At 37.9% G+C, this 22,721-nt stretch overlaps 1 protein-coding gene across 3 annotated transcripts in view; it reads right to left on the bottom strand.

Annotated features, from left to right (window-relative positions):
- The window catches only part of NELL1 (neural EGFL like 1), a 422,689-nt gene that overhangs the window by 301,433 nt on the left and 98,535 nt on the right, over positions 1-22,721 (bottom strand). For all 3 annotated transcript variants that reach the window (XM_039535560.1, XM_039535559.1, XM_039535561.1), the window contains exons 9-12: positions 21,879-21,981; positions 16,929-17,002; positions 14,472-14,571; positions 4,904-5,032 (exon numbers count right to left, since the gene is read on the bottom strand). In XM_039535560.1, coding sequence (XP_039391494.1) covers positions 4,904-5,032; positions 14,472-14,571; positions 16,929-17,002; positions 21,879-21,981 — 406 coding nt within the window. The remainder of the gene's footprint in view (positions 1-4,903; positions 5,033-14,471; positions 14,572-16,928; positions 17,003-21,878; positions 21,982-22,721) is intronic.

The raw sequence follows: 22,721 nt of genomic DNA, 5'->3' as shown, positions 1-22,721 counted from the left end.
ACTGTTTCAATGCCAACATTTGTATAGATTGCCGATGATTTGCACACTGCTATGATTAAACTCAACAATTACAGGACTGGCTGAACTTCATTCCCAAGAAGGGGTGAATTTACAAATAAAACAATAATGGTTCACTTGCTGGAGAATGAGACAACACCACCAATCCAAGTAGTTAGTAGGTGGGTGCATGGAAAGAAACCAATAGATATAAAATAATTATACAAGCAGAAGTGTCTGGAGAATCTAGCAACCAAAATCCATTTTGGCTGAGGATGCTCCTATGATGTCCTATGCCACTGGTCTAGTGGAATGAGCACAACTTTTTTGATGGGGGACTTAAGGACTCATCTTTTACCCACCAGACTTTTTACCCACCAGGAAATGGTAACTTTGGAAAACCTGACCTTTCTGTTTTAGCCATATACTACAAAATGAATATCAAGGACATCCTATCTAGGTACTATTTAATTGGTCATACAAGGAAACTAACCAGAATTATATCTAGAACTCACAGAACTTCATATACTTCCAGCCTCAACCTATTCAACTTTGGTTCTAGAAGGGAAACAAGTACGAACTCCTCCCAGCCCCATATTTAACCTCAGGAAACTTTTACACCTCTTTCCCAAGGGCTACAGATCTCTGGCTGGAATGTCCTGTCCTAAGCATAGGCCAATATAAGCAATCAATGCTGTTCCAGGGAAATTTTATTTTTCTGTTATAAAATATTGCTGTTTGGTTATTTGGTTCAAAAAGATCAATTTAAATTCACAAAGCTTGTTAGTTATATCCTATAAATGACCAATTGGGAGAAGACTTAGAGTGCATCTGTCACTCAGCTTTGTTAAACGAGGGGGAAAAAATAGCTTGCAAAATACTAACAGAATGAGCAAAGAATCATATAGGTTCCCTTTACTCTGGTCAACAAATGACTTTTTATATTATATCCATCATCACAGAAACGTTCAGCATGACATTGGTTAACCAGAGTGGGAAAAGATACTGCTGTGCAGCATGACAAGGTAACTTGTGATTTTTTAAAATCATTTTTACTTGTGTTTTTCCTGCAGAGGAAAAGTGTTTGGTTGGTTGTTTTTTTAAATACAAATACTTTTTAAGGTACATTTTTACTACAACTCTTACACATTTATGATAATTTTGACATATAAACAGCCCCTTGCTCCCAACAAACTAAAAAACAAAGTGAGGGAAACATCTAATTGAAACGGTGGAGAAAAGTTAGATATCAGTGGGGGGACAAGATTGTTTCTAAGACAAAACTCCCATTGACTTCAATGAGAGAAAGACCAGACCCTTACTTATCAGCATCTAGAAGGTAAGGACGGTCATGTGGCTAAAGCACAGAACTAGGAGTTAGGTGGTCTGGATTGAGAGAGAGAGAGAGAGAGAGAAAAAAATGTCTATCCCCACATGTTGTGTTGTGAGGATGATCTCAATATTTGTAAAGTGCTTTGAGATTCTTGCACAGAAGGCATTACAAGAGTGTGAACTATTACAATGTTTATTTTAGAGGCAGCATGGTCTAGAAGAAGAATGAGCATGGTATAGAGACTTATGAACTCCTTCGGTTTAATTCTAGTTCTGCCACAAACTTGTTGCATCACATTGCGCAAACCACGATGAGTCTGATTTCCAGCCGCACACTCCCATGTGCCCTGACTCTACAACTGCAAATCCCCACATGTGCAAGACCTCAAGTGTGTCTGTGCACATGCAACTTTGTTCAGTGGCAAATGATGGCTGAATAGAGGCATGGTTCAACACGAGGCCCTTAAATTATCTGTGCCTCGGTATCCCCATCTATGAAAAGGAGGTAATACTAATTCTCCTCCCCACTAGCATCTGTGAAGACTACTTAACTAATGTTAGTTCATCACTTTGAAAATGTCAAATTCTATGCTTATTATAGAGGCACAAAGCGGATAGATGAAGAGTCAGTGAAAGAAAAAACCTATTACTTGTAATGAGTAAAAAAAGTAGGGTTTGTTCTCTCTTTAATACAGTACAGATCTCTAATCACTTTATTTATTCTGGATATTTTTTTCTTTGCTAAGAAGCATCTTGATTTCTACAAAAATTACAGTTTTTAATGGGTGGTTATTCTGAAGGCATAGCCAGACCTTTCCTGTTAAAATGCTTGCTTTAACATAGATTATGCATGCTTTAACATCACAATTTGAAAAGAAGCTGTGATGAGAATGAACCATAGATGTGTTTCAGATTTGTTAAAAACTGTGATGAGGTATTCATCAACATTTTTAATTGACCTTGGACTCACAGTAAAGTTTGCCCATGACAAAGGCAATGCAACTTTAAAAATATAATGGTACAAAGTTACAAATATACATGAGGAAATTATATCAAATAGTAGACTCAATGCAAGTCTTTAGAGGAGATGCTACAATGTCAAAATAATGTGCAGGCAAATAATGAGTGACAATGTAACATGAAGAAAGGCAAAACTTACATTAGAGCAAGTCAACCTCAATGACAGTACAATATGGTGAAGGAAAAACAATGCCACACATTAAAACACACCCAAAAATGTTCAGATAATGTCAGAGGAGATATGAAACCTGGAAGCTCAGAATTAATGGTCCACAGTATTCTGAACTAAAGTGCCACTGTACCTAGATATGTCATAATATGAGATATTTGAACCTACATGTCTCAGAAGAAGTGATCTTATATGCTATTAAATTTCTATGCTTAGGAACAACAGAACTGAATTTGGAACATTACCAGTGCTTAACATGAACATTTTCTCTGGTTCTATAGATTTGTGTCTCAGTCTATTAAGAAGTATTTACGTTTAAATATTAAACAATAGATACAGGAATCTGATATACTCATATGAATGCAAATCTGCATGACACCCAATACTGTGGAAAATACTAAGGCAAATTCTGCCCTCAGAAGGCATATATATGGCTCCCATTGATTTCAATGGCAGCTGTGCATGCCTTTGAGAGCAGAATTTAGTCAAATGACTGTGAATTGGAGAGCTATTCAATAGAATAGGCAGATAGATTATAGTAATTAGATAAGAGATACAGATCTGCAAGATAAACAGGCTTTGCACAGGGGTTTTCTGTGGGTGGTTAGGGGTTCCATATTACAGGGCAATAAGAGAGTCACTCCTTGGCTAATGGATTTGTCAAGCCATACATCCCCACCGGGGATCTCACCAGCAGATCACTACTTATGATTTAGCTCTGTGAAACAACTCTTTGGTGCACTGTAGTTCTCTTCCTCTACATCTCTCCTGACCTCAAGAAGCAGACCTAACCTTGTTCTGCTGTCTTTTGTTCAGTACACAGTCGTATAAGATAGGGCCTGGATTTGCCTTGCAAATAGTACAGGTAGAGTCTCTGAGACCAGCAATGTCACAAATTCAGCTAATTTGTTCAGACAGCTTTTCCCCCATTCCAATATTGCTAAGGTCTCAAATATTATTTTGAGCAAAGAGGTTTAAAATGCTTCCAGATAAAGGAATTAGAGAAACTGCTACAAAGTTAACAAAACACTAAATGCTAATGAAAGCATTTTTCAAAATGGGGACTTCTGCTTTTATTTAGAGCAGCCAAAAAAAAAAAAAGTATACATATTGGGTACTGTATCATCCCTGACAAAGTGCATTATTGTAGACTTGGTAGTATCTATACAGCAGCTACTCCCACAAACTCTCTAGTACAGAAGTTTCTTAATATACTGTATCTTTGCTATTACCCCAAGAACTAAATGATTGGAAATCTTTTATATTCCCTGAAAGCATGTACAGAATTGAGGGCTTGGTTTTGTTCTTTTAAGAGATGCACCAACAATGTTGTAAGACTTGGAAATTTTTGCTTGAATTTGCAGACTACCTTTGTTCATCATGTCTAGAACAGTCCTGAACACTTATAGATGGTTAAAAAAAATCTCCAAACAATGGGATCATTTAAGGTCAGCTGATGCCAGTATAACATATCTCTATTTCATATTCTTCAGTCTTGTCTCCCCATTCTTACAGTATATTTTTTATCGGCTTGTCAAAAATGTCATCTCTTTTCCATCACCAGCACTGATGGAAGGATGAAGCTGGAGAAATAGTGTAAAAAAAAGCCAAAAATCACAACACTAAGACCCAAAATTCTGGGACATTTTTTAAAAAACCCACAGACTTTACAAGGCAAAACAGAATGCTGTGTATGTTGATTTATCATTCTAAAAAGATTATACAGTAATGAGTAACCCATCAAAAAATAAGAGCAAGCTATAGGAAATAGGGATGATTCTCTCCACCACAAAGAAGAGAATGAGAGCAAAGCCATACTGCATTCTTTCCTGAGGCAGAATAGTGCATCATTAGCAAATAGTCATAGCTCAGCAACATAGAACAGAGCCTCCTGGGAAATACGTCTCCTCTATACAACATTAAGACCATTCTGGAAAATTACCTGACTTGCAGGAGTTGAAGACAGACTACAGGTTAATGTCTCTGTGCACAGCTATAACATCTCTAACCATCAGCGGCATTGGGGATTTCTTTCTTGGTGCTGTTAGCATCACTCCCAAAACTGCTACCTCCATAATTAGCTCTATATCTGAGAGAGATGCACCATCCCCTACACACTACCTACAGCATAAAAGTGCCACTGCCTGAAAGTGATAGTCTGAGGAAGATCATAACATGGCAGTGGGGTTGCCTATGGATAGGCAGTGTCCCAGCATACTGTCCACCTATCTTGGTTATCTGAAGTTTCCACGCATAAATCAATAGTATCACAAACACCATCATAAAACTTGGACTTTCATAACTAAATGCATTCTGCAGCCATTTACTTAACAATAAATTTCTCAATGGATGCTAAGACATTACTTCATTGAATATCTTGTTTACCTTCACAATATGCAGAGTCCCCCTGGATAGAGATATAACCATTCTTGCATTCACAAGTAGCTTTTGTGTTCCAATTTTTGCACTCTGAATTTTCACCACATCTGTGGCCTTCTGCACAAAAGTTATGACCTGAAATACAAAGTATATTAACCCTTGTATTAGGCCATGCTGAATTCAAATAATCAGTATTAATATGTATACCTCACTGTGCCATACTCTGTATAGTTTTGTGATGCTATCCTCCAGGCATTCTAATGTGGATTTCTCCTTCATTTCACCTGGCAAAGACTGGGCTAAATGAGCTTTTCTGAAACCACTTCATTATGGGGAATGTCATTTCATTTTTAGATGCCTCTGGTAATAGTATTCAGGTTTTAGGTATGGAGGGTAGCCAACTCCCAAGCAAATATGAATGCTACTGTAAGTACTGACCAAAGGAAGATGCTGTGCATTCCTTTCTATCCACCTTTCCAGGACACAATTTATCATTGCAATTACAGTTATTATTAAGCCATACTAAATTGCTATTTTTCAACACATTTGTATATGATAATGGAGAATCAAAAGTTTGGTTAGAAAAGCATAAACAGCAAATGAAACTTTGCATTAGAACAGGAAGATTTATTGAAAAGGAAGACTTCCTGAAATATGTTGCTACACATTAACATGCCAGACCAGCTGGTTCCATTCCATCATTTATCCTGAAAATAATATTAATGATACTAATAAAAAAAACCTTTTACAATAAATGATTTATCTCTAATTTTCCTGTAATGTAGTGACTCAGCAGTGGAGTTTTTCTGTCGAGATGGATTTACCCCACCATCCAACCTGAGATAATTTCTTCAGAACTTGTTCACAACTTTCGTCTACAAAAACACACCTCACTGAAATTCTACATTCACTCTGGATTCTTGAACACTAAGGTTCTTTGGACTCTTGAAAATGTACATATCACTTTTGAGATTTATCATGTATTTTTCAGAGACAGAATTACATATTGCATTATGAATTTCATAACAAGATTTACATAAAGTGAACCCAAAGTCTCAAAATCTCTCTCTACACTCACTCTGTTGTGATCTAAATTATGTGCTCAATTATAATTCTGCAAATACTCACATCACTACACTGGAGTTACACCACTGTCACTGAGGGAAGAGTCTGTCTTGGATGGTTTAGACACAACACAGCCTGTATCTTGGGGTCCGGCTAGATGACCCTTGCAGTCCCTTCTAACTTTACTATGATTCTATGATTAGAGAACATGATAATGGCAGGGTTTTTTTTTTCATTTTTGTTTTGTTTCTTTATTTTCTTGGGCCAAATTCCATTTCCTTTTGTTACAGAGCAGTGATAGGTAAATAAGGTTTGGGCCCTATGTCTTCCGGATGCATTTCTTTGGACTCAGAGTTCCCAATTAAAGGGAATTATTATACAATTACAAGCATGGACTTTGAACTCCACATCTCAGAATCCCAAGAATATCATGGGATTCTGATGTAAAAACACCTGTGAAGATTTTATACAAAAATTCCCAATAAGCCATTATTAAATTTATCATGATTCTAATCCACACTTCATTTTTGCAAGTGCCCTGTTCTTTAGGAGCAAGGCATAGTTTGGGCTTGTCTGAAATGTACAACTCTAGTGCTGCCAATTTTGGTTAGAAAAGGAATGGAGCAAAGATTCCCTGTGTAAAAGTTCTAGTTCAGTGATTCTAAAGCTTCATAATCTCCCCTACAGACAGCTAAGAAATAGAGTAAAACCTATAGTTCTAAGACTTATATACTGGATTTTTCATACCCGTTGCTCTTACGTTGCCTAGACATTCTTTGGGGAACTTCTGAAAGCCTTAGCATCTATGAAATGACATTTTTTATCTAATCCAAGCAAGTATTCATGGGTTTACCCCGAGGCTGGCTATGTATGTTGAAAAATAAAATCAGTTCCAAATACCAATTAATAAACTAAAACCCTTACACACATTTTGTCACTTTTGTGCTCTTTTCTTTGTAGCTTGAAAGGTTTACGTCCGCCACCAGAGTGTGAGGTCACTTGACAAAAGTAACACTTTGGCACTTTCCAAGTGTCAATGTCTATCTAAATTCCTGATGTTCTGACTAATCTTATTAATAGTAATCAGGGATAACAGTTGGCTTGCTCTTTCACTTTGATCCTGCTTACAACAAAATAGATCTTTGTGTTTTTTATTTTTATTGTCTCCTTTAATAAAATTGAAAATATTCTTTCTAGTCTACATTCATTTCAGAGTCTGGTAAAAAACATTCAGGTATTCCAAATAAAACCTTATCAATCCTGGCTAACTTCTTTACTGGTGTAAAAGGTCAGTGTGCTTTTGACTTCACCCATTTAGGCCCTCAGAGGATTTGACCCCTCGCTTTTGCCTTAGTAATTATAATCACTACTGACCACCAAAGTCATCTATTCAAAGAACACAGAATTTCTACCCTTTCACAAGGATTAATTAATTAAAATTCTGTTTGCCCTTTAGCCAACATACTAGAGACAAGGAATTCTGTAACATTTGCTGTGTCACACAAAATCAATAAGGATACCACCATTTTTTGCTACCTAGAGTGCTAAACCCTCTTCACATACATACCTAGTATAGGAAAATGATTTACTTTAACTGGGGAGATAACACTACACTAGGATTTACTGTTATGTATACCACTTCTCTCTCATCCAAATCATTTACACTTAGTAAATTTCACCTTGCTTAGCACGTTTCTCTAGTAACAGTGGTCCTTACATTTATATGGATTTCTGCCTGGACGTGATTTCTATTTTCTCTTTACCCTGGTGATCACACTTTTCTTCATTAGTGACATACTTACAAAAGTGATACTTCCATTTTCTGGTCAGTCAGGAGTCAGTAGATTGATTTGCTCATCATCTCTTCAACTGTCCATCTCTAAATCAAAATTTTGTCTAAAGTGCTTGATTAGTTCTCAGTATATTTCTAAGGACTGTCATTTGCTTGTTTGCCACCTCTGAAATTCAGAAGGAATTTGATATAGATGTGCCCTCTCCTAGTTATCTATCTTGGACCATTATAATTGCTACCTTGTAAAGTTCTCCAGGCAAGTCCTCGATTCTTTTGTTCCCCTTCTAGTTATCAACAATATCTGAGATTCAATTCTTCTCAAAATCAGCCTCTTTCTTATATCATTTTTTCCCAAGCTTATAGGCTGTGATAAAAGGGCAGAACCAAAAAAGATTAATGTTCCAGTTCTCTAACTTAACTATATTTAATTAGAGACTCTAGAGAACTCTTTCTTGTTGTGTCACTGTGAGTTCCTAATTATAGGAGTACACCCTAGTCCATCTGTAGACTGGCTTAATCTTTGTTATTACAAGTGACTTGTGAAGCACAAGCATCAGACCTGGATTATAAAGTATATCGCCTGCTGCTAGGCTTAACCTCACATTTCCCATAGCACTTGACTAAACTTGTTAAGAACCTTAACAAAGTCGGAAAATCTCTTTGTGAAGGCATATATATTGTTTCCACACCATCTGTCACTAGGCTTTTACAGAACAAATTAAAATTGATACTAGAAAGCCAAGGAATGTACATTAAGGTACAAAATATTAAGTGCTGCTTTGAGAGTGAGATAAGGAGCATCCCCTTAGCAGGGACTTTGCAGGCATTATTCCTCTGCACATGTAAAGTAGGTTTAACATGCCAAGGGAACGTACCTAGGAAACACAGTTATGTCTCTTCTAGATGCACATCTACATTCTACATCTTTGCAGCTCTGGATCTGTGTGTAGGGAAATGAAACCATTTCTATATTCCTACTAGACTCTCTGGAGCCTGGAGTACTGCAGTCAGCATTGGCCTGACTGCTCAAACCCTCCTGCTAGCAGACAAATTAGATGTACTGGGGGGGGAAATGGGGATTCTTATGCTCTTCTCACCCCTAGAGGCTCCGATTCAGAAAAGCACTTAAGCATGTGCTTAAATCCATCCATAGTCAGCAAAGCACTTGAGCACATGCTTAAAGTTAGGCACATTCCATTGATTAGTTGATTAAGTATGTGCTTAAATCCTTTACTATACAGGGATAGCAGAGGCTTCAATGCTTCGATGAATTGGGGCTGGTACATTTCTATTCATGACGGCAATTACTGAGCACTAAACAAGTAAATAATGAATTCAAAAGAATACAAACAGCAAATTTTGATTAGATCTCTGCAGTAATAATTTTTCCAGTTCCTTTAAAATATCGAACACAGTAGAAACCATCATCTGAATTGCCATGTGATCTTGGAATTCCCAGCTTCCAATAGGGCTAGTAAACAACAGAGTTCATACACCCATATTGGATAGTTAAAAACTGAACTGTTGAGGTTTCAGAATATTCGGGAATGTCTGATCCAATACTGTTGGCCATTCTCTCAATATAAGAAAAGGCTTAAAAAGAAAATAATTGTATCCCCGCAAAAAGGCACATGGAGAGGATTTAACAGAATCATATAAAATCTTCAACAGAACTGATAATCTCAACTAATTTCAGTCTAACACAGATGACAAGGCAAGTGAGCATGAATTAAAATTACAGATAAATACATTCACAACAGATGTCAGGAACCAATTTTTTCCCTACACACACACAAAGTCAGGAATGTGCAGAACAGCCCACCAAAGTCATTCAAGGCATTTACAATATTATGATGAGAGGGATTAAATACTGAAGAGAGTGTCTAGATTTTTTATGAGCCTGATGACCTCTTTTTCCAAATATTTCTGATCATATTACAACCTCCTTTGTCAATGTTGTTGACTGTTTGCTTAATCTACAGTTTATTTTTTCCTCCACTGAGAGTATTTTTGTGTCTTTTTATTACTATTTCTACTAAATGGGGCCTGTCCCTTGATGTTATTGACTGCCTAGTGACCAATAAGTTAAAGTAACTATAAAAGTAATCAAATTTCATGCTTCAGGTGTGTGATGCCAGGAAGAAACAGCACAATTTCAAAGTAGGTTATCTAAAGTTAGACATTATCACCCAGATCCATAAGGTACTTAGGCTTCTAACTTCCATGAACATCAAAGGAAGTTAGAAGCCTATATATCTTTGTAGATATGGGCCAACAGGCCAAATTTTAAAAGATACATAGGTCCCTGAAGATGCAGATAGGCACCCAGTGAGTTTTTGAAAAGTACCTACATGCTTAAGTCCCATTGTATTGGGCTGGAAGCAACATATCCACGACCCTGTTTAACTTTCATGGTCATCTCTGATGAACCTCTCCTCTTTCTGGGGCTTTCCTAGCTGTTTTGCTGGTGCTCTCACTACTCTTTCCAAAATTCCTGGCTATCTATCTTACATGGTCCCCAAATCCTACCACCTGCTTCCCCACAGGTTGTACTGGAGCAATCATACTCTCATTGACTGTTCCATACTTCAGAGGCTTTTAATTTTTATTTAAAGTCTGGGTGATGTTTCATTTGCAGGGGTTGATCAATGTTCTACATGTCAAAAGTAGTTTCACCCTCAAAACTCTTACAAATGAAAATCTGTGTCAACTGTTATACAAGCTTATGCAATATCAGAGGGCAAACTCAGATGAAGAATCATATAATTGTGAACTAGCAATCTTAGCCTTTCATGATGTGAAGTAGTATTACTAGGCCACGAGCAGCTAGACTCTTCTGATTCCTTTCATATCTTTGGAGATTGCGGATCCCAAGCTCAGAGATGTGACACCAAACAACATCCTTACTAATTCTTTTAATGTATGTAGAAACTATTTCAACAAATCTGTGTTGTGCAGTAGCTATGTAGCAACACAAGAGTGTTTCAAGGTTTAATTAGCTACTGTGTGAAGAGGCTTTGAGGATATAAAGCACTTTTTAAATCTTAAGCATTCTTGTACCTTGTGTAGGAAGTAACTAATTCATACGTCTCAACCTCCATCAGAGTCTTAATGAAATTAAAATCTTGAAACAGCTCACATTCCCCCAGCAATGCACAAGAAATGTTTGATTTCTGGTTCTGAGAATGCAAAATGCACTCAGTTTTTCTTCTAATCAGAAAAATCTTGAGCCTCACAGCTAGACAGGGAGAGATAAGAAATATGCTAATTGAAGTGCCTCCTTGAGCTGCAGTTGAAAAATCAGAAACATTTTTTTTTAAACCAATAAATGTAAGGGTGACAGAAGCCATACGTTTGCCTTACACCACTGTTTTCTTCAATAAAATGCACATTTCAGCTCATCAGGAGTATTCTACAATTGCTGCCTACCAGTGTCAGTAGCCAATCTAAATCCATCAGCCAAACCATATTACTAGATACTGAATAGATATTACTTTACATAGAAATTGAGCGTTTCTCACCACTTCATTATTCTCCCTCCCCCACTCTCTTAAGGAGGAGGAGAGGATGATTGAATAATCTGGGTTTGCTGGGGTTGGCGACACACAAGAAACTGTAAGAAGTAGCAACATAAAGAACCCTTGTGAACTTTATTTGAACCGTTCATTGGACAAGGGAAGGAGATGTGGGATCCAATCTATCATTCAAAATGACTCACTATCTCTAGCAAAGAGACCAACATTTATAAGAGGCACAACACATTTTTGCCAAACTATTTTACTGTTATTATTGTATTTGCCTTTTGGCAATAAAAATAAGCCTAGGGTGACACTAAAAATGATAAAGATTTATGAAAATAAGTTACAAATATGTTCCTTTTGTGCTGAAAATTCTTCTTTGATTTTAATAAAACAAGCCCAAGTTATGTCTAATGGTACAGCTGTGAATTTTCCCAGTCAATGTTATGAAATAACTATACAGTACAACTGTACTCTTCTATCAATGTCCACTCTGCTGAAGCATTGTCAGGTGAGGAACTCACATAGCTGGATATATTACTAGTAATTGGTCAGGGACAGATCCTGCACATGGCTCTGGTCATACACACCCCTGCATCCAGGCAGATCCATTTGCGGGGTCTAGCCCCACACATTTTATGCTAGATTGTCACTGTACAGGAAAACTCTTTATTCTATTAGATCTACTACATCTTCTATACTGTACCCCATACACAGTCATTTCAATAAAACACAGAAATGGTATCATATGAATAAGTTAGATGCCACTATATTATAAATGTATGGGGAGGAAGGGAGAGAGAAAGAGAAAGGAGAGGGAGAGAGAGAAAGAGAGAATTATCTGCAGTAATGACTTGTCTAACCATTTTCAACAATAATGAGTGAGTAGCAAGTCTACCAGCTGGGTCTATTACAGTATTTCACTAGTACTTTGCTGATTCACAATGTGAATCTATGTAAACAACAGATTTTTCTTCTCCCATGGGATATCATATATTATTCTAGGCACTTAATTAGTACAGATATGGCCACTATGAAAAACCCTGTGGTAGACACATATGGTGTAAGAACTTGTTATCACAACGCTATCATCTTTTCTTCCCTCTTTTTTCCCTTTCCCCACATTTATTCATTCACGAGACTGTAAATAATTTTGCTGTAGTTCAGCAACCAGCAATGTACAGGCTGCCAAATGAACTATATTTCCTGCCAAAATTCTGGCAGCAGGGTATAACCTGACCGTAAGATGTCCTGGACAAATAAATGTTGGGGAGGACAGGGGAAAAGGAGAAAAAGAAGGAAAGCATATGATAGCATTGGATGGGTGTGGTGTAAGAACCTACATATCTACCACTGAGTTTTTCATAGTGCCCATTGCTGTACTAAATAAGCACTTACAATAAAATGACTGGACCCTAATGAAAACATAAATTGACAGAGACTTGAAAAAATGAAGACTTGCTCTATAGTTCAGCAAGTGTAAACTGATTGATTTACCATTAATCTATGGATGACACTTTATTGGTTACCAACAAACATCCACTGGAAAAATCCAACTGATTTTTTTTTTGAAGTTTTCTGAATTAAATATATTCTGAAAGGCAAATGTAAATTGCTGTATGTTTCTTTGCATATTTTCTACAACTCTCCATTTAGGACTTCAGTTAATGCAATGATTCCAAATGACTATATTAAATATCACATTTAATCAAATTTGCCCCAAAATCTCTCTCTCCCACAATAAAAGCAGACTACAGGCTCAAAGAATGGTTGATCCTGCAGATTGCTGAGCGCTCTGCCCCAATCCAAGTTCTTAAATGTTTTGCTAAACCAGGGCCGGCGAAAACCTTGCAGATCAATCCCATAGAGAGAATTGTGCACTTCCCACCTGTTCACACTTGTGGGAACTGAAGCCCGAAATGTTATCATAAACTCTGCTATTTCTTCAGGTTTCTCTAACTGATTCAAGAGGTAACCCAACAGAAGATGTGTTCTGTTTAAAGAAAAAAACCCAGTGTAATATGTTAGATATTCTGTTCAGTATATCCAGTTATAAGGAAGATAAAACGAATTTTAAAAGAACAAAAAATAAACAATCAGAGAGGAAGCTGCCATCTTAACATTCTGATAATACAGAATAGGACTGAATGTCAGCATCACCATTTGTTGCACTAGAAATCAGAGTTCATAGCAGTTGCAGGGACTTTTCCTTTTATGTCTGAAAACCACTTGCAGGCATGCACGTTCATGGCATTGTATAATATAATTAAAAAAACATACCTAGGGTGACTACCTAAAAAAGTATCCACAATAATATATACCCTACCTCCATAGTTACAGAACTTATCTTTCTTCTTTGAAGTTTGCAGATTTCCAATGCTTTTAAGTAACGAAGCTGCACTGGATCAAACTGGACCACCTGCTATAAAGCGTCATTAAGACAACGACCCCTCAGAGATAGGCAGCAGCAACGTTTACTGCTTACTTCAACAGCTACAGGTGTTTCTAAAAACTGCTTAAAAATTGATGATGTCTATCTGGTTAGAAACCAATCCTGTAAGCTACTTCAACTGTGCAGGCCCCTGCTACCACATGGTGCTTGCAAGGTCAGGGCCTTCGTCAGTAAATATTTAATTACACACATACACTAATTAAATATTTATTGACTAAGGCCCTTATCTTGCAAGCTATAAATCTAGATATAAAGATAGAAACAGAGTTTTCCCTTAATGAGTAATATGGAAGTTCCCCTTAAGGAAGTAATATGACAAAACAAAACCCCAGATCCAAGCACCTTCAAAGTTTGGATCTGGACTGAGATCTAAACTTCACACTAGCTCTTACCTCTATAATAGGCCAACCAAAAATCCCATATCCAAACATCTTAGAACTCTGGACATTCAGATCTGAATTTAGCATCTCAGAACATACCAATTTTAAACATCACTAATAATTAACTGGGTCTTGTAGGCAACAGGAGACATTGTGCCCATTGTCCTCTTTCTAGTTAGCCCAGAAAAGTTACTGCCCTGTCCCTGTAGAATTATCCTCCCAAAGGAACAGCACAGGTTGGTTTATAGAGAACGTTGTTTACAAGTACAGGTTTATGTAAGTAGCCAGTGCCATCAATTAAAGAGGCGTGGTTCATTACAACATATCCCAGAAATGATTACATTCCATCCAAACATGTACTGCTTACCTCTGCAAACGCTGCAGCACTGGTTCTCTGGAAGAATGTGATCTTTTTCTGAGCAGTTCAATGGAGGACAGGTCTCTGTTACTTTTACTAAAACTCCATTCTGAAAATAAATAAATGTTTTTAAAAAATGACACTGATGAAAATGTATCTTACTGCAAGGGTCACACAGTTTTCTACCCACAGCTCTAGCAATCTTTAGTAACAACAGTAGTAAAGTGACAGGCAGCAAGTTAAATTCATTTTTTACACTATAAACTCAAATCTAAAATTAATCTACTTGGACATTTCTATTCCCACAGTTTAAGGAAACGACACTACATTTAAACTCAAGCTTGTACAGCTGCTTTTTCCTTTCTTAACCTGCATAAGCACTTGCAGGAATGAAAGTATTTTATTTAAGAATTTTTTTCTGCTTCACATGAGACTTTTTTTTTGTTATCTTTTAGGTATTTTAAATTCTGTATACTGTGGTGATAGGTAAATTACCAATGAGACAAAGTAGAGAGATTAGATGGCCAAGATTTTCAAATGTAACCAGTGATTTCAGTGCCTCGGTTTTGGGCACCTTAAAGGGCCTGATTTTCAGCAGTGAAGCTTTGGTGGCACTACTGCTGTCTCATTTCTCTCTGCTGCTCCCAGCAGGCCAGGAACTGGCAAAGTGAGGAAGACAGAGAAGCCACTTGGCTGTCTGCTGGCCCAGCTGCAGCTCAAGTCATCCAGCTTCCTGATGCCTTGCTGCATGTTTGACATACAGCCTTAGCTGCTGGACCTCATTGAGGGAGCAGCTCTGCCAGCACCATTGTGAACTGTTAGTTTTATTATAAGTCTCACCATATTTGGTGTTTTTCTTAATGCTTCAGATGCTGGAATCAAGACAGTACATGAGGAACTCAGCTTTCATTTTTAAAAAAAATATGTTTCTAGCCTTCCACCAAAAATTACTTTCAATAAATCTCATGATTTTTAGGGCCTGACTCATGATTTTTGAAGGCTTGAGGCTGGCAATACTAGGCCTACAAAGTGCAAGGTACACAAGATGTGGGACAGCGGGCAGGACTTGTAAAAGAATGAGCAAATTTACTCCAGTAGAGGCAAGGAATGGAAAATTTTGGACGCCCCATCCCTGACCTCCTTTGGTTGAGAACTGACAAGTCATTTCTCTCTGCTACCCAGTTATACTTTATTAGCCCATAGGTGTCAACTTAGGTGTTCAAATGTAAGGGGACACATGCTTCAGTGGAGGCAAAGAGGAAAGGCATCCTGCAGAGGATACAGCACATGCCATGTTATGCGGGTGCCCACATGAAAAGAGTGGAATTAACAGACATTAGGACTGATTCTCATCCCACTTTCACTGGTGTAAAACAGGAGTCTCACATGAGAGTCAATGGAGTTACACCAGCATAGGTGAGAGGAGAACCAGCAAACCGAGTGATCACTGTCAGTCATTTTATCAAACTACCCAGCTGGAAAGGTATAGGTTATAACTCAACACCTATTCAATATCTGACAAAACAATTACAGTAGGAAAAGTACAGTATACCACTGTACGAACAGCAAGTGCTGATAAGTCAGGTCAAACACACAGCAAGAAATCAAGAAAGACTATGACAATCAAATCGCTCAGAAAAAGCTCAAAACCAATTCAAACCAAACTCATGTCTTCTTCATTAGAGAACCACAGAAAAGAAATGAAGTTAAGTCTGACCATAGTTGCTTTGTGTCAACAATAATTTTGTTTCCAAAAATTTCCCCATTTTCTGTGACTGGTGACCTTGCACCCTAGAGAGAAGAAGCTTGCATATCCAGGAGTTTATTGTGCCTTATTTCTATAGTAAGAAAATGTTCAAACAAGCACTTTGGGTTAAAATCTGTTGACATAAAGTGGTGTCGCTCCATTAATATAAATTGACATTAAATTTCAGATTTAATCCACTGAGATAAACAGGGCCAGTAACTTTTCAGAGAACAAATATAGGCTTCCTTCACATGAAGCGGCGCTACTCAACAGAAGTGCTGTGGATCACTAGAGTAAGGCCCCAACCCACCAAAGCATTTAAGCACCTTCTTAAGTTTTAAGCATGTGAGTAGTCAGGGCTTAAATAAAGGCCAGAAACTTTTAGTTACACTTGTTCAAATCCAGAGTAACTTCAGGGACTTAAGCCAGTGTGGCTGAGATCAGAATCTTGCCCTAAAATGACACCTCTTCCCACAACCCAGGTAAGGAGCAAAGAGAAAGGAGAATACCCTCCATAGTCACTTTATTATCCTCAATAGGCCATGTTCCAGCTTTGTCTGTGTATGTCTGGCTTCCACTGAAGTTATGGTCAGCGTTAGAAAAGAATGGATAACACATATGCATGAAGGAAGCCTAAAGTAATATACCAGGTTATCATTATAATTTATGGGCATTGCATATTTTTTGAAACAGTAGAAGTTAATAAAATTAAAACTTACTCGGCATTCCCTGCAGTTCTTGGTTAAAACCCTCTGACCTTCTGCTAACACTCTGCCTCCAAAGATACACTTAGCTATAATTAAAAAAAAATCCCCAAAATTAATATTTTGGTAGAAAGTGACTGCAAAATATAAATATAAGTAAAATCAATACATATATACATGGGCAAATACAGGCCTACTGTGGTAAATATGATGTAGTCCCTTTGCCTTCACTTGAAGTAAGTGTTGATTGCTTTCATTTATTTTGAGTGCAATAGTACATTCATTAAAAAAAAAACTATTATTGTGAAACATTATACCCCTCATACTGACAAACTAGCCTATTAATGACCTGAAGTGATAACAAGAATAAAGCATTATTCAGTAGATACTGAACCCAATTCATTAACAGAATCACGCACCGCATAGACATCCCATTGATTAGATACAGTGCATTTGTATTACTATATGTTTGCACCAGGTTATTCAAAGCACTTCAAAATCACAGACATTGGTGCATTGTATGTCAAGAGACTGGCAGGTGCATGGGTTTCAGTTAAGTCTCCAGATTGTACCTGGGGACAAATGAGGATAGAATCCTTAACACAGCTTTGTCCCAGAGAAATTGCAGAAATGGTTCAGAACTAGTCAAAGCCTGAAACTCACTGACTCTACAAACTGAAAAAAATCACTTTCAGAAACAGTCTTAACAGACAGATGGAACAAGGAGGGCTCATGCCAAGGCTCAAAGGAGGGACAACTACAGCCTGCAACACTAAATTTTGGACTAACTTTTGGAATGTATTGCATTGGGATGTGACCCTAAAAATCTCTCTATTGTTCCCCCAGCCCCCATATTCCTAATTGCAGATATTTACACTTTCCTTCTGTTGCACCTAGAACTGTCTGTCAATATAGTCTCTTAAAAGCTCCCATATTCTATAGCAAGGAGGCAGCTTTCTAGACTGAATGGGGATTCTCCAATATCACTCTAAATCAGAAATAGCCAGATCCAGAGTCCTAGGAAGGATATTCTAGTGAACAAAGCATTCAGCTGGGTCTCGAAAGACCTGGGTTCAATTCTCAGCTACAGACTTCCAGTGTGATCTTGGGCAAATCACTTAATCTACCCTGTGCCTCCATTTCCCAACTGTAAAATGGGGATACTACTTCCTACTTTACAGTGAAGTTGTGATGATAAAATCCATGAGTAATTGTGAGATTCTTCGATACTATTATGATGAGGATCAAAAAGTACATTAGAATTGATAGACTGGCATGGCAGATTAGGGGAAACTTTGACATCCTAGTATGAAAGACAAATTATCGTCATCCATGCTGAGCAACATCATGTGTTCCTCCACTCCAAGTTGTAGAAATTCAATGAACCAGTTCATCCTGACCACAAATATTATCTTGGCTCATCACTGTCACTGTAGTACTAAAGCCTCATGGATAAACTAGCTCCCAATCCAAGCACCATGAGAAGGTCCCTGTTGCCCAGGCCTATGTTTCCTTCTATCTGCAGACAGAGAATTTCTTTCCAATTCTTCTGAGTAGCAAACAAAACAATTTGTGGCACACTCATGGCAGCAGGGAGCCTGGAATTCCATGTACTATTAATTTCCACTCTCACAGGTGTAACCGATACAAACTAAGCCAGCTGGCCTGCTTATGCAACCAACTGCTAAGTGCACCACTGTTAACTCCAAGAGACGCCTCTCTGTCTATGCCAGATGTTTCTCCACTGCTGTGAAGAGACATTTTTTTCATCTTCCTCTTGCTCTCTGTGCCAGCCTTATTCTTTAAGTACACAACTGTGGCCAGCCTGCAGGACACATGCTTAGTTCCTTCTTAAATCTTCCAATGATTTTATGGAAAACTGTTCCACAGATATATGTACAACCTGTCAGGCTGCCATCCGTGCAAGTGTCTGTATATTTGATGGGTCCAAATTTCCTTCTTATCTGAACATTCTGAGAGGACTCTCACCAAATTAGAGGTGATTTTACAATCTGAGGAACACACAGGAATGCCGCAAGGACCTTCTTTCCAATGGGATAACATTGGTACTCAAAATAAACACACACAATTTGACCAACAATTCTAGGCCCCCCCCACACACACACACACACAATGTTAAGAGGCCCACTGTTCTCACACTATTCTCTATATCACTGGTGAAGCCCATGATTCTTGTCTTATACTGATATAATTCTCTTCTGTGTATTGGACAGAGCTCCAAAATCCCATCATCAACTCTCTTGAGGAATGACTAGCGAAGTATGGCCTGCAGCTACTCTATTGCACTGGTTGGGGACCTAGAGTCCTATGCTATAAGTCAGTAAGACTTGTAAAAGCAGCAAAGAGTCCTGTGGCACCTTATAGACTAACAGACGTGTTGGAGCATGTGCTTTTGTGGGTGAATATCCACTACAGATGCAAGCTTATGTTCCAATACATCTGTTAGTCTATAAGGTGCCTCAGGACTCTTTGCTGCTTTTACAGATCCAGACTAACATGGCTACCCCTCTGATGCTAATCAGTAAGACTTGACATTTGTCTGTAGAACTGAGAGATATGTGTTGCTTCTCAATGAAGCCATTTACGGCACATCCTGTAATGGTCCTTCCTCACCTGCCTTCTTCAATACTGTGATGACAACTGTATGTATCCCTTGCTTCTAGTGCCAAAGAGGTATTACATAATAAATTACTTTTGATTTTTGTTTCACTTTCCATCCAAATATCTCTACATGTTAGAATAACCCATAAAGTCTTTCAGACTCTATCCTGTCTCCCAGAGTTCTTTCTCTGTGTTCATATTGCTGGAAATGGGAGAATCTAAATAATTCTCACCATACACAAAGCAGATAGATTTTCTAAAGAGTTCAGCTTCTACTGTGAGAACCTAGGTGCTGAGCACTTTCAAAATCCACCTCATTTAGGTATCCAAAGAGGATGCAGAAGTTCTTTTGAAAATGTGGCCCTAGCTTTATATTGCTCAGTATGAGCTCAACTGTGATCTCACTTCAGAAAAACACACTAGATGGCATCAAGATGACTGTTTGGGGAAAGATGAACTAGAGTGATGTACTTTTACTCTTTCTCTATTGTCTCACCTGACTGCCTGTAGCCCAGGGCTGGACTTACACTGGACAGAAGAGAAAGTGAGGAATTTTACAACAGAAAAGAGACACCGGGCTTCAAATAAAGTTTTAGTCTTCTTGTCTTCTGGTTTGGAGAGGTTAACACAAAATGGCAGAGAAGAACGCAGAAACACCAATTTTAAAATCCCTAAACATTTTATGTGTGAGAACTGCTTGGTACTTTGATACAAAAAAAAGAACCATCAAGCTGTTCAATAACTCCTAGAGACAGAAAATTACAATTGATGATTCTATCCAGGACTAAATGGGGAAACTGCAGAGAAATCAACACCCGCAGTGTAATAATGTGGATAGCCTCAGTGGCTGCCACTACATACCCAAAAATGACTAACTGTGGCCCTCACATATCATTCTGTCAAGGAGCTGGCACTTACAATCAATTTCAATCAACTTTCATACATCTTTTTCCATTGACTGACATGCTGAGTCTTTGTCAGAATAACAAGCTGAGTTTGGTGCCAATCACCGACTAAGAGTGAGCTTGTTCATCTTTCCATTAAAGAATCAGAAACATAGTCTACACTTTGGGACTTATGTTCAACCTACAGTTTAGTCCTTCTGAATTACTCTGAGCCAAATTTTGGCTGGGATTTGTTGCTAAGTGCATACCAGAAAAGACAGAGCCAGAGAGAGATGCTCAAGCTCTCAAATCCATGAAAAGAACCCTTTACAAACTCTCAGCAGGTGAATCACAAGTACTTGTGTTCTGGAAGGTGAAAGTTAGGAGTTTGTCCTTTTGTGCACAGATTACTCATGGGCCAGTGTATAAGGAAGGAAAAGGTGTGAGCTGTGCACATGTTCATGACTATGCAGAACAGATGCACACTTTTTTTGGATAGGATTCATGGATGTCCATTTGGAATTGAAGTGGAGAAATCAAAGCGTGACAATCTGATTTTTTTGGGGGTGGGGGGTGTCTAATTAATCCTAAATCAGCCAACAGCTACATCATTGACTAGCCTGAATGGAGAAGAGCTGTGCCCAGAACGTGTAGGTTGGCGAGATAAGGAAAAAGGTCTCACTTTCTTCATACATGAGAGCAAGAGGAAATTTAGTCCTGTGTACTTGAGCACACACATGCTCAATTGACTTTGTCCCTCAGCCCCATTTAAGTCCTGAGTGTTAAATCCTTTTTTCACTTAGGGCTTTCATTTGCAGATGAGATAAGAGAATTTCATCAATTGGGCCAACTACAGAATTTACTGCTCATCTTCTTTTCCACATTCATTCGGTCTGAAATAAATTACAAAACTACTACTGCACACAACATAGATCATTACAGGCTAGATAAGACCATGAATTTTCCTTTTTTCTGCTGATTATATCATTTTATTTTAAAAAAACCCTACAATATCCAAAGAACCACCTTCAGTTCAGAACAGGATGACAAATAACCAAACTAAGTTATTACCTCTCTTTATGGTAAGTACGGACCAACTGCTTCATGCTAATTAACATCAATTGGGTTTAACAGCTACTAGTAGAAGCCAGACATTTTTCCTTTGGAGAGGTACAAACAAGGGCATGGCCTTTTTAATGCCAATAGAATGCAGCAATATAGTCTTAGAAACATGCAGTACTGCATTGTATCTCCTAGGTGATTCTTTTATTTTTCAGCAAACAGTTATTTATTCATTTTTTAACTAAAGCTGCCACTGTGACTCACGTTGCCTGCATTAATTTATCAGGACCTGTGAAAAATCAAGGGGGAAAACACATCAGCTGCTCCTAGTTTCAAGACAAGTGTGATTCCAGTTAAAAAGAAGGTGGGAGGAAAATATCAAACGTAATGTACTTACACCTGCATACTTTGCAGCACTGGCCTCCCATATGCACTGGGAGAGTGTCAGGAGAACAGTTCAGAGGGGAACAGGACATCCTTCGGCACTCCACTACTCCACTCTAAGCAAAGGTTAGAAAGATGAAGTTCAGATGTGTGTGTATTAGTTTATATTTTATATAAAGAACAAATACTATACCAGAAAATAAAAGTAGCATTAAAGATTTCAGATCTTTCCTTCAGCAACAAGTCTTATCTGACTGCTACCCGTATGAACTAAGCCACCCCCATTACCGTTGTGATATACATCTTTGTCTTATCCCACTTGTGCATGCTATTTACGTGGATTAGACAAAAAATAATACCATTTTTACAAGAACATAACCACCACCTTTTGCAGGCTCTGTCAATCATCTTAAAATTTTAACAATCAGTTTTCTATTTTCTCAGGCAAACAAAGGCTTTCTTCAGATATCTATCAAATAATTTCAACCAGACAAGACTTACATACTAATTCTCTTCTGTTCCACAGGTTTTCAAAATGATAAACACCCAAAACAGATTCTGCATGTTGTTACCATGCAGGATGCAATTGAGCACCTATGAATAAAATTAAGATAATGCTTTCTCTCTCACACACTCTCCAGTGAAACTGTTCTGACCCAAACAGAGACAACACCATGATTTCCCACCCTCCACCCCTGCAAAATGGTGAGATTCTTCCAGATATAATTAGAACAAATGACAGAGTTGTCAAGGGAAAGCAGATTTTATTTACTAAGTATTCATATAAGAAATGGCAATTCTTTGCTACTTCCTTCAGTTGTTCACATTGTCACTGGGTGCAAACTAAAAAGATGAT

Source organism: Mauremys reevesii, linkage group 4 (genome assembly GCF_016161935.1).
Source record: "Mauremys reevesii isolate NIE-2019 linkage group 4, ASM1616193v1, whole genome shotgun sequence".
Lineage (NCBI taxonomy): Eukaryota > Metazoa > Chordata > Testudines > Geoemydidae > Mauremys > Mauremys reevesii.
This window is presented reverse-complemented; position numbering and strand designations above follow the sequence as displayed.